We start from the raw sequence: 12,949 nt of genomic DNA, 5'->3' as shown, positions 1-12,949 counted from the left end.
CTTTTCCTTTTAGAAATTTTAAAATAAGACTAATAGTGAACAGATCTTGATGTCTACTATTGACAGCAGGTTATTTTTTCCTTTACATCTCTTAAATACTTGTCACCAATATGTTTCTAAAAGGTGTTGCAGTAGAGAAATACATTAAGTGTATTGAGTATTAAGTTATCAAGGCCTTAAATTAGACTTTTTTGGCTAAGAAAGCTTTAAAGCGTTTTTAACAGAAAATTGATTGTGGCATTTTAAGTACTTTGAATAAGAGTAAAATTTCGCCTTATTAGCTAAACTTCTATAGATCTTATTTTAAGTGAGAAAACACTTAATTATCAAACCTTAATAAGGATATAATTCTGTCCGTACTTAAGTTCAGCAAAAACTTGCATAAATAAGTGTAACATAATAATACTAAAAAATAATCAATGAAGATCTTATTATCTGCAATATACTTTGTAGAGGCATTTTTATCTAATAAGATAGAAACAACTGGGATATAATCATAACTGCAGTTTTTGATTACAGCCTTAGGATTTGGACTGGAATGCCAGTTTGCAGGATTAACAGTTTATCCAGTTTGATATATTTAAGTAGTTAAACAAGAATCTGTTGTTTTCAAAATATTTTTATTTGGTACTGTAAATGACTAATATTTAGAGTTAAAAATAGACCAGTTTAAAATATGTAAAAATTATACATGCTTCAACTGTTATATGATTATATATCAAATTCAGATCCAAACAAGTACTTTGGCAGAGTCATCCTAAAGTAAGCACACTTGAAAGTAAAATATTGCATATGAATCACGTACACAAAAGCATCTTTGTAAAGAAGCAATGCAACATAACAAGCAGTTTAACATTAGCAGCATACCTTAGCAGTCAGACTTGGGAATACTAAGATGCATTTGCAGGTGTCTTAGTTTCCCAAGAAATTATTTCACTTTACTAAAGTTAACAGCTCCAAATAGCTAGCACCAATTCCTGGTATTATACACTTGGGGTATAGAAAGCAGCTCAGTATTGTTTAAAGTGGTATAATTAACAAGGACTTTCACATATCATTAGATCCAGCTAGAATAATTTTTCTGAAGTTAATGTCAGGTGTTGGCATTTGAAAAATTACTTACACACAGTCCATGTAAATGGATATTGTAGGACTGGGTGCTTTTTTATTTAGTAAATTTTTTGGTTCACTGACAAATGTGGTTGTAATTATGGCCAAACTGGCCACCACATCTGATTGAATCCATCATGGGAAAAAACAAAAATAACCATCTAAATGAATAATCAAACCTACAAACTTTAGCAGCAGCCTGTTAATTAATTTGTGACCTGGGTAATGTAAATGCTTAAATAGCAAATTCTTCTTTTCCTTATCACATCCTCATGCACTAAACCTGACTCACAGCTTTGTGTGACAGCTTTGCAGCTGTGGGTTATGTGTGGGCAGCTTTCTCTTCACGCTCATCAGAAGTGCTGCCTTGTCATGCTGACACTCCATCACCTAATCCTGCTGCAGCAAAATGGCCATGAGCTAGTGGCAGGATGGGACAGGGGGACCCCAGCTAGCATGTACTGCCTTCTTTGTCCTTCCAGGAAATTCCTCTCCCATTTGAAGGTCATCTCAGTATCAGCAGCAGCTATGAAGCCCTCCCTGTGACAGCAACTGCAGTAAACTACAGAAAACACATAATCTCTATTGAACCTTACCACAAAGTCATGTCAGAAGTGCAGAATCCTTGAACCCCCAACCATGCCATACAGGAGAAACACCTCCACTGCTGCAGTGCTGTCCATCTCTAACATTAGGACTCCTCTTCCTTGGTCCTCTCTTTCCTCAAGTCCACCAGCCAGCTCACTGCTAACTTGTAGTAAAATATGGTAGCTACCAAAATATCACTAGAAGAATCCTGAGTAGAAAAACATGCAATTTACACCCTTTGTAGCCAAATGCCTCCTTCTGCAATGCCTGCTCCCATGCTCTGCCACCTCATATACTGGTGCACTGGGGGAAGGCTGGTAGGCACCTATATCTGGTGTATGGTATTTGACTGATGCTACAAGGGATACAGATACTGCAGCATCTGCCCAAAGAGCAAACTTACCCTCAGCAACTTGGGTTAGAAAAGCTGGATTTTGCCCCCAAACCAGGCCTAGAGGAGTTCTAAGGTGGGTTTCCACATAATCCAAAGGTGCTGAGAATTTTCACTGGGTGAGCAGGGATGGGGGAAGGAGCTTTTTAGATCCAGTCAGTGACTACGAGACAGTCTCCTTAAGTCTGGTCAAGGAAGGGCAGCTTTGTGTGGGTTCCCTGAGCCCTTTGTTGTTCTGGCTTTCACCCCAGGGCTCTCTGCGAGGAAACAGATACCTCCTCTTCCCAGTCTCTGGGATTTTGGCTCTCCAAATGCCAAGAATGCCTTGTGAGGCATGGCTGAAAAGCGATGCTACACAGGTCCTGCACAGATTGGAGTCTTGCAGTAGTCTGGGACTGAGGGAGGAAAGGTAAGGGATGTAGGAATTTGAAGCCTGGAAACTGAAAGAACCTGGATAAGCTCCCATAGCAGCAGCTTCTCCTGGCTGTGCTGTGAGTGCAAACACACTGTGCTGTCTCCACACACTGGTGGACAAAAAGAAGATGGCCTTGAAAATGCTGGCTTTCTAATGTGTGATCATGACCAGTGGCAGATAAACGGAGGCCAACTGAATTGGTGTATGGTGCTGCCAAGTACAGGGACATGGGGGGGGAAAGGAATGCGCATAACTCAACCAGATAATGCTAACCATTGCAATGCACAAAGGGGACTTGAATGGACCTGTTGGAGCAGGTCCAGAGGAGGACGAAAACGATCAGGGGGATAGAACACCTCAAACTGTATCCTGGGCTGCGTCAAAAGAAGGGTGGCCAGCAGGTCGAGGGAGGCGATTCCACCCCTCTACTCTACTCTGGTGAGACCCCACCTGGAGTACTGCGTTCAGTTCTGGAGCCCGCAGCACAGAAAAGACATGGACCTGTTTGAGCGGGTCGAGAGGAGGGCCACAAAAACGATCAGAGGGATGGAACACCTCTCTTTTGAGGAAAGGCTGAGAGAGGTGGGCTTGTTCAGCCTGGAGAAGAGAAGGCTCCGGGGAGGCCTGATTGCAACCTGTCAATACTTAAAGGGAGCTTATAAGAAAGATGAGGACAGCATTTTTAGTAGGGTCTGTTGCAATAGGACAAGGGTTTTAAACTGAAGGGTGGTAGATTCAGATTAGATATAAGGAAGACATTTTTTACGTTGAGGGTCGTGAAGTACTGGAACAGGTTGCCCTGAGAGGTGGTAGATGCCGCATCACCTGGAAAGATTCCAGGACAGGTTGGATGACTCTCAGAGGAACCTGATGTAGTTGAAGATGGCCCTGCTCATTACAAGGGGGTTGGACTAGATGACCTTTAAAGGTCCCTTCCAACACAAACAATTCTATGATTCTGTATTTCACTCTACCTTAGCCATGAGATTTGGCAAATGGAGGTTTCAGATACACAGCTGGACATGCTGTAGCCTGCACAGCAGGAAGGGATCAGTTGGACCCTCAATCGGACCCTCAGTCGGCCATGCAGGAGAATTGTAGCGGGAAGGAGACTTGACCACGCTTCCCCGTCCTTCCAGCTCTTTTCAGGAGCAGCCCGGATGGCATCAGAAGGTGACTTGTATTGTAAGAAAAAGGGGCAGGAGCTGGACCTCATGCTACTGACCTGTTTGCAACAGGTTCACAGTCAGGGATGTGCTGATGTGAGGTAAACTGTGGGGCAGAGCGCGTGGTGCCCCTATTTCCCACGAGTCCACCCACGACTGACCCTTCAAGGCATCCACACCTAACCTATTACGGGGACCTAGAAGTAGGGCCGGACTGTCTGTCCATTAGATAGATAGAATTAATTTAGCCTTTTCCAGTGGGTGGGTGGTGTTTTGCCATTACCACCTACAAGAGAAACTCTTGGCTTGCTAAGTGGAGGCTGTCCTTTGTTAAGTGTCCTTATCTACCATCCGTATTTGGGCTCCTGTGTCAATGAGGAATGTTGTGAAGTAGCAGTCACTAATGGCTGCCATCAGCTCAGGACTGGGAGCCTGAGCAGTGGGGGCAGCGGCCCCAAGGATCAAGCTCTGATCCCAGTTTCCCGCATATTGGCAGTCCAGGTTCAGCGCTGATGGATTCGGGCATCTCCCTGGGCTCACACCCCTCACATCCGCTGGCTCCCGTGTCGTACGGTGTCACTCCATCGCCTGACACAGACCCCGGAGGACAATTGTGAGGAATTCATGAGGGAAACCCGGACCAATTGCCGTACAGCAGGAGTTGGCAGCCCATTTAATGGTGTCGTGGAGAGCCCTTTGTCTAACCACATCTTCCACCACCGGTCATGCTCAGTGGTGACTGAGGGTGCTCCCCAATTTCCCCTTTCTGCTTTCATCTTTTGCACAGAGACAGGCTGGGTCTTTTCTATAACATTGACTTTAGCTGAGGTTCTCCCCTGGTTTTTATCCTGCGGGGTGTACAGTGGTAAATAGCATAAGAAAGACACAGACCTGCTTGAGTGGGTGCAGAGCAGGGCCACAAAGATGATGAGGGGGCTGGAGCAGGCGTCAGTAGCTCAGGTGTCTAAAGTCGTGTCACCTGCGTGCTGTCACGGAGTCTGTGACGAAGGGCGGCAGGGGAAAGACTCCAGTCCTGCTGTTCTCTCAACAGGAGGGTTGCATCAACCCAAAAGTGGGCCTAGCCTTGGGTCCCTTGCCTGTGGGTGAAGCCCAGGATGGCACGTAAGAGCAAGGCAAGCATGTGATAATTCCCCTGTGTGCTCTCCCGCGCCCCTGCGACCTACAGCACCGATTTTGTGAGCAGCGGAGGGGCCCGGTGACCTCTTGGCTGGCTCCTGGCAGCTCTCCAAACACTCTTTCCAGGCCACGTGCAACACCCCTCGAGGAGCGGGTGGACCAACGTACGGCCCCTCGGGGCTTTCTTACCGGGAGAGCTCTCACGCATGCGGAGGAAACCCTTGCTAAGGCACTGGAGGGAAAAAAACCATCGTCCACGTTTCTCGGGGAGAAGCCTTAAAACGCTCGCTCCCTCAAGACTTTTACACCTTGTTGGCAATAGTAACTGCGATCTAAGCCAAGGCCTCAGCGCTAACAACAGGCCTAGGCTCCCTTTAGTCTGAAAAGCCATGTGCTTACTGTAGTAACCCCCCCAAAACTGCCTTATCTGTACCGATGAACGGCCTTGGTTGTCAATGCGCCTTTTGCTTCGGTGTCCTGTGAACAGTGGCCACAGCCTTCGCAGCACAGCTGAACTCTTAGGACTGCTTCAGCCAGCCTTTCAACACGCTGTTCAAGCAGTGGGGCGGTCACCACTTTGTTGCTCCCAAGGCAGCAAAAGCCTCACTCAGGGAGCGTCTTAACAGGGGGCTCAGCACCCAGGTGCGGAGATACTTTGCAGCACCCCCAACTGGTGCTGGCCCATCACCTAGGGCCCATCAAGGGCCCATTAGTTAGTGAGGACCTTTGTTTTGCCTCCAGTACATTTGCTTGCCAGGCTTGTGTCCCTGGAGATGTTCATAATGGCTTCCCTCTTTTCCTGGGTATCCCATCTGAGGAGGTCCACGGCCAGATGATCCTGCCGTGTCAGAAACGTTCCCTCACCCCACAGACCCTCCCCAGTCTGTGCGACTGGCCAGCTCGGGCTCCCGTCACTGCCTCCCGCACCATGCGTGGGTCAGGTTGGTGTCGCTATCTGTTGCTGGCCATGGGCTCCCCCAGCCCCTCGGGGCCCCGCCGCTGGTTGGAGGAGCCCCGTGCCTGGTTCCTGCCTGCCGACGCCGTGGGCATCCACAGCTGCGCGCGGGCGTGGAACTCAGCCAGCGCTGGTGCCTCACGGGGTTTGCTCTTGGTACCACCCGGACACTTGTGTGACAGCTCTGTCCCTCTTTATTTGGAGAGAAATAGCTGATACCAAAGCTGTTGGGTTGGGGGTGTCTGTCAGCGCACCCCCAACCCTTACCCTGGCCACCTTCAGCCCTTGCCGGGGGGCCGGAGCAGCGGGCTCGAGGGGCGGGGGGGCCGTTTCTGTTGGGTCTGGGGCTGGAGGGCGCTGGGCTGGTTCCGCCACAGCAGGGCTTCTGGGGACGGGCTGGGGGGGCGCGGGGGCTGTGGGGAGGACGGGCTGGGGGGGCGCGGGGGCCGTGGGGAGGACGGGCGCGCCGGTGTTCGAGGCCGGTGCAGCGGCTGCTGGCGTTGGGTCCAGCTCTCAGGGCTGCTGGGGCGGCTGGTCCGGCTCTCAGGGATGCCGGGGCGGCCGGTCGGGCTGTCCAGGCGCGAGGGACGGCTGCCAGTTTCCTGCTGGGCTCCTGAAGCTGCAGAGAGCTGCCTGTGGAGGGAGGAGGCTGCTGAGGCCCTCAGCTGCAGATGGGCCACAGGGACTCTCCTCCACAGCACGGCGCAGAGCTGGCAAGGCTCACCACCAGGGGCTGAGCTGCTGGCACAGCTTGGCCGAGGTGGACACCTGCACCTCGTGGCACCACCGAGGCCCAGCAGGGGCATTCCTCCGGGCAGGTTCACTGGTCAGGAGCGGGAGCTAGCGCGCGTCTCGCTTTCTAGGGTAATCTCATGCCCCTCTCTTTCTCTTCCTGACCTTGCTTTGCCTATGCCTGTTGCTCCTGGGGGCTGCTCTTGTCCAGCCAAGGTCAGCTTGAGCTAACTCTGGCTCCAGCCAGAGCGGGCTCCCGAGAAGAACACCCGGGAGTTAAGATGCCAGTTAAAGCATTTGCTACCAGCAGAAACCTCAGCAGAGTTTTTTGGCCAACCACTAACTCACCGCTCGACAGCAGCCTGACTAGAAATGCTTCGTGGCTACAAGCAGCCATTGAAGGAAGCAGTGGCGGGGTGGGGAAATCAATGACTCACTGTTTTCTCTTCCTCCGCCGATGGATCCCAAAACAGCACAACGCTATCGCAAGTGGCACGGAAACCATGGCTGCTCCTGTGCCTATCATACAGCGCCTTCGTATGTCTTGGGGACAAAAAATGTTTGCGACGTTCTGGGGATTGTAAACCCTTGTGGTTGTCTCGCTGAGCACATCTGGAGGAGCAATTTGAGACGTTAGGCCGTCCTGTGCACCACTGGTAAGCTTGCAGCACGTTTGATACGGCCGTGAAGTTCTCTGTTTCCCCCCAGTGCTGGTGCCTGGAGGCACGCTCCCACCCTTTGGCACAGGTTGTCCCACCGACCAAAACTCGGAAGGCCAGAAGCAGAGCAGGGGGAGGGGAGCACAGCTGCTTGCCCAGTTGCCCCTTTTGAGGGACACGGGCAAAAACCATCTCTGCAGCAGGCAGTGCCACCCCCAACTCTCCCTCACCCCAGGCCAGCTCCCACAGCCCGAGGGGACAGAGTCAGGCCTTCCCAAGAGATGCTTGAGCCTTGCTCTCCCCCTTCTGCCTTTTCCCCAGCACGGCACCGCTTGCAGCCGCTCCCAGGTTTTGGGACTTGTCTCCCACTTAGGGAGCCCAGCAAGACTGCTCAGTACCTGAGTCCGTTCGAACAAATCCATATACCCTGCTGTGGTGGTCTTCTCTGGGCCTTGGCAGCACTGCCAAAAAGCAGAGACAACAAGGAAAGACTCAGCATGGCTCAGGCACAGAGGATGCAGGAGGATGGGGAGGTTCCCTCTAAGACCAAGCCCAGTCTGGGAGTCAGGGCATCGCTCTGGACCTCAGCTGACAGGAGGGATCCCACTCTGTGCTGCTCTTGTGCCCTGGGCCTCTAGGGACTCAGGGCAAGCTCTGGGATGCAGCTAGAGCGGGAAGTATGTCCGTGCAAGAGTCACGTTTCCCATCATCTGCGGAACATGGTCCAGATGCCTCGAACCCAAAACACTCCCAGCTTTGGCTGCTGACGTGACGTGCAAGAGCGGACACTGGGGGAAGAGCCTCCTGACACACAGCCATCCTGATGGGTGACACTGGATGACCACGGGACAGCAATTACCTGGCGTGCCGGCGGCTCGCATCGCCTCTCTTTCTGCAGCAGAGACTGGCAGTGAGCCACCGCTTCCTTCCAGCAGCGCCTCCTTTTGCACAGCCTCTCGGTCCGTCTCTTGAAAAAGCAAGCAGGACAGTTGGATCAGATGGAACCCTTCCCCATCAGGGAGATGGCATCTTCAGGAGGCAAGACTTTTTCTTTGAGAAAGACATTGATAAGGTTTTGAAAAAACGCCTGGGCTTTTGGGGCTGCGCCTAGTCACTACTCCAAACACCAGCCACGCCTGACCTGCTGGGAGACCAGGCAATTGCACGCGATCTTCTGGTCTGCGTTGCACGTAGTGCATTCTCTGCAAAGTGTAAGGCGATGCTAAAGGCCTTCCTTCAAGAGGACGGGAAGAAGCTGCAGCCAGGCCAGGCGGGGAAACAGCCCTTCTGAGAAGGGCTCCTCCGCAAGGCCCTCATGCCCTTCCCTGTAAGCACCTAGCAACGGTCACGTTGGTCCCATCCCAGCTATCGCTCTGCAGACGGGAAATGGAGCACAACCCAAAAAGCCTGCCCAGTCAGCATCTCCACCTGACTTCCAGCACTAGGAAAGGGCAAGCAGCATTGCTTGGGACCTCGCTCCCGCCTGGAACTGGCCCAGTGTCAAGCGGTGCTGCGTGTGAGCCCAACACAAGTTCAGCACACGCCAGGCCCTCAAATCTGCCTACATGTGCACAAGCCACCTCCGAGCCGTACTGGTCAAACTGGGGCAGCAGCTGCCCCTGGCACTCGGCCTGAACCACGACTGGCAGCAGAGGTTCTGCACCATCTCTGTGGCTCGCCAGCACCTGCAAGGCGTGAAAGCCAGCGTCGCTGCTGCGAGGCTCCGATCGATCCCTTCCTGCTGTGCCGGCTACAGCGTGTGCAGACGTGTATCTAAATCCTCCGGTTGCTGAGCCTCACGGCTAAGGCAGAGTGAAATATACCCACCGTGTCCTCTCTTCAGTTCCTCCAGCATTTGCCTTAGGAACTCAGATGGCTCCGGGGACCTTCTTCCTCCTTCGGCTTGGTACTTTGCTCTTGGAGGACCTTAACAGAAAGTATTTGGTTCAACTTCACACGATTAAATTACAGAAATTACAGAAATTACAGAAATTACACTGAGCCCGACCCGTTCCCCCCCTGCTCTTCTCTATGTCTGTGCATTGGCCACAGAAGGAGCAACTTGCATTTCACAGGGAAAGAAGATTAAAAGGTAAATGCTCCTTCCTCCCACTGACTTCCCTGTGGGATTGCTCTCAGGCTTGAGGACAGAACTAGGCCAAGAAGTCAGGAAGCCATCGACCTTGAGAGGATCTTCAGGAAAATCGCACGTGAACAAGCTCTTGCCACGCTGTCAGTGTTTATTCTTTCAAGGGAAGGGACACTGAGAACTTACCTCCGGGATGCCCCAAGGGCTCCAAACCAACATCCAGCCGAGACGCTGGATAGCCATTGCTGCCACCCTCATCTAGACACAAGCACAAATGAGAAATGTTTCCATTGCATGCTGGGATCCACTGCTGCCCCGTGAAAGGCTGCACCAGTGCCGCCCGCTTACCTGCTCCCTGCGCTCGCCATGGAGCAGCCCAGGCAGCCCTGACATGCAGGGCCACCAGGAGGAGGAGGATGAGGAGGAGGCGGTGGGAGGGGGCCATGGCCCCCTGCATTCGCACCATGCTGCTGCTGCTGCCGCTGTTGCCGCTGCTGCTGCTGCTGCTGCATTCGGGGCCGGGGGCTGAGCGGTTGTTGCTTATGGCCAGCGCGGCACTGCGGGGCTCTGTGACCTCACAGCCCTGCTGTGACCTCACGGCCGGGCCGAGGCTGCGTGGAGACGGCTCTCAGGGCGCTTGTGGAGAGCTGCTGGAGCACAGGCAGGGGAGCTGCCCTCCCGGGGAGAGGAGCACGTCCCATCAGGCAGCTCCATCCAAGGGCTGGGACGCAGTCCCAGCTGGGGCTGAGCCCACAGCTCTGCCCTGTTTTCCGGGCGCTGTCACAGGGGCAGCGAGCAGCTCACAGTCCCCCAAAACAACAGGAAACCAGAGCCAAGGGATTTCGGACCTCCTCGGGTGCTGTTAGCAACAGCTCATGAGGCTGAAGAGTGAGTGGTTTCAGTCTCGAGACTCAAGTGCAAGATCCGCTCCTGTAGGCAGCTTCCAGGCTGGAGCCCCATTTGGCGCCTTGGGGGACGCCAGGGCTAACGAGTCACTTTCACCTTATGGGAAAGAGGAAGCCGTTACTTTTCCATTTCTTCTTCATGTGAAATCTAAGGGAATACTTTCTGTCAGGTCCTTAAAGAGCTAAGTCATAGAATCATAGAATCGTTTAGGTGGGAAAAGACCTTTAAGATCATCGAGACCAACTGTTAGCCTAGCACTGCCAAGTCCACCACTAAACCATGTCCCTAAGCACCACGTCTACCCATCTTTGAAATACCTCCAGGGACGGGGACTCAAGCACTTCCCTGGGCAGCCTGTTGCAATGCTTGACAACCCTTTCGGTGAAGAAATTTTTCCTAATATTCAGTCTAAACCTCTCCTGGCGCAACTTCAGGCCGTTTCCTCTTGTCCTACCGCTTGCTACTTGGCAGCAGACACCGACACCCACCTCGCTACAACCTCCTTTCAGGTAGTGGCAGAGAGCGATAAGGTCTCCCCTGGGCATCCTTTTCTCCAGGCTGAACAACCCCAGTTCCCTCAGCCGCTCCTCATAAGACTTGTGCTCATAAGACCCTTCACCAGCTTCGTTGCTCTTCTTTGGACACGCTGCAGCACCTCAAGGTCCTTCGTGTAGTGAGGGCCCCAAAACTGAACACAGTATTCGAGGTGCGGCCTCACCAGTGCCACGTACAGGGGGACGATCGTTGCCCTAGTCCTGCTGGTCACACTATTTCTGATACAAGCCAGGATGCCATTGGCCTTCTCGGACACCTGGGCACACTGCCTGCTCATATTCAGTCGGCTGTCAACCACCACCCCCAGGTCCTTTTCCGCTGGGCAGCTTTCCAGCTACTCTTCTCCAAGCCTGTAGCGTTGCATGGGGTTGTTGTGACCCAAGTGCAGGACCCGGCACTGAGCCTTGTTCAACCTCCTACAGTTGGCCTCAGCCCATCGATCCAGCCTGTCCAGATCCCTCTGTAGGGCCTTCCTACCCTCCAGCAGATCAACACTCCCGCCCAACTTGGGGTCGTCTGCAAACTTACTGAGGGTGCACTCGATCCCCTCATCCAGATCGTTGATAAAGATATTAAACAGAACTGGCCCCAATACTGAGCCCTGGGGAACACCACTTGTGACTGGCCGCCAACTGGATTTAACTCCGTTCACCACCACTCTTTGGGCCCGGCCATCCAGCCATGTTTTTACCCAGCGAAGAGTACACCTGTCCAAGCCATGAGCAGCCAGTTTCTCCAGGAGAATGCTGTGGGAAACAGTGCCAAAGGCTTTACTAAAGGTCACGTAGACAACATCCACAGCCTTTCCCTCATCCATTAAGCAGGTCACCTTGTCATAGAAAGAGATCAGGTTAGTCAGACAGGACCTGCCTTTCATACACCCATGCCGAGTGGGCCCGATCACCTGGTTGTCTTGTATGTGCCGCGTGATGGCACTCAGGATGATCTGCTCCATAACCTTGCGCGGCACCGAGGTCAGGCTGACAGCCCTGTAGTTCCCCGGATCCTCCTGCCGGCCCTTCTTGTACATGGGCATCACGTTTGCTAACTTCCAGTCAACTGGGACCTGCCCGGTTAGCCAGGACTGCTGAGAGATGACGGAAAGTGGCTTGGTGAGCACTTCCGCCAGCTCCCTCAGTACCCTTGCGTGGATCCCGTCTGGCCCCATGGACTTGTGTGTGTCAAAGTGGTGTAGCAGGTCACTAACCATTTCCCCTTGGATTACGGGGGCTTCGTTCTGCTCCCTTGTCCCTGTCTTCCAGCTCAGAGGGCTGGGTACCCCGAGAACAACTGGTCAATCAAGAAAACAACTGGTCAATCACTAAAACAGAACAAATATTCTCTTAAATTATTTGACATGCAAAAGGAAACCTCGAGAGAGCACACGGCGGGTATATGCTGCCTGACCGTCCTAGCGGCCTTCTGCTACATCATGATGTGACTACATCAGTGGAGAAAGGAAGAGCTACGGACGTCATCTCTCTGCACTTGTGTAAGGCCTTTGACACGGTCCTCCACAGCATCCTTCTCTCTAAATTGGAGAGATACGGATCTGTTGGATGGACTGTTTGTGGGTAAGGAATTGGTTGGATGGTCCAGTCAATGTTAATGGCAGTCCCTGCCAGGTGAAAGCAAATCTCTCCCTATCTGTCCCCGATATGGGGAGCCTAAAAAAAACATATCCTTCCCACCTACTATTGCCATTCACGGCAAGGCTTGTTCGTTGACACAACGGGCTGTCGCAATCAGGCCAGGAGCAGCCGCAGCGAGCAGTTCAGCGGCGGTGTTCAGGGCTCTGTCATCTAGCGCTAGTCACCACTTGCCATGAGGTCTCTCTACTGGCCATGCAGGAGAATTGTAGCGGGAAGGAGACTTGACCACGCTTCCCCGTCCTTCCAGCTCTTTTCAGGAGCAGCCCGGATGGCATCAGAAGGTGACTTGTCTTGTAAGAAAAAGGGGCAGGAGCTGGACCTCATGCTACTGACCTGTTTGCAACAGGTTCACAGTCAGGGATGTGCTGATGCGAGGTAAACTGTGGGGCAGAGCGCGTGGTGCCCCTATTTCCCACGAGTCCACCCACGACTGACCCTTCAAGGCATCCACACCTAACCTATTACGGGGACCTAGAAGTAGGGCCGGACTGTCTGTCCATTAGATAGATAGAATTAATTTAGCCTTTTCCAGTGGGTGGGTGGTGTTTTGCCATTACCACCTACAAGAGAAACTCTTGGCTTGCTAAGTGGAGG

The 12,949-nt window shown here is 52.6% G+C and overlaps 1 protein-coding gene across 1 annotated transcript; it reads right to left on the bottom strand.

Moving 5' to 3' along the window:
* Positions 1-6,040: 6,040 nt before the first annotated feature.
* Positions 6,041-10,268, bottom strand: LOC148050200 (uncharacterized). Its single transcript, XM_087744825.1, has 6 exons — positions 9,591-10,268; positions 9,429-9,500; positions 8,981-9,079; positions 8,013-8,120; positions 6,932-7,106; positions 6,041-6,395 (listed from the first exon to the last, which is right to left on the bottom strand). Exons 1-6 carry the CDS (start codon positions 9,706-9,708, stop codon positions 6,041-6,043), a joined length of 927 nt encoding a protein of 308 aa, XP_087600951.1. The 5' UTR covers positions 9,709-10,268.
* Between the last annotated feature and the right edge of the window lie 2,681 nt (positions 10,269-12,949).

Source organism: Nipponia nippon, unplaced genomic scaffold, assembly GCF_047370975.1.
Source record: "Nipponia nippon isolate SJK-2023a ecotype South Korea unplaced genomic scaffold, ASM4737097v1 scaffold_9, whole genome shotgun sequence".
Taxonomy (NCBI): Eukaryota; Metazoa; Chordata; class Aves; order Pelecaniformes; family Threskiornithidae; genus Nipponia; species Nipponia nippon.
Note: the sequence above shows the minus strand (reverse complement) of the source record. Positions and strands in the feature narration are given on the sequence as shown.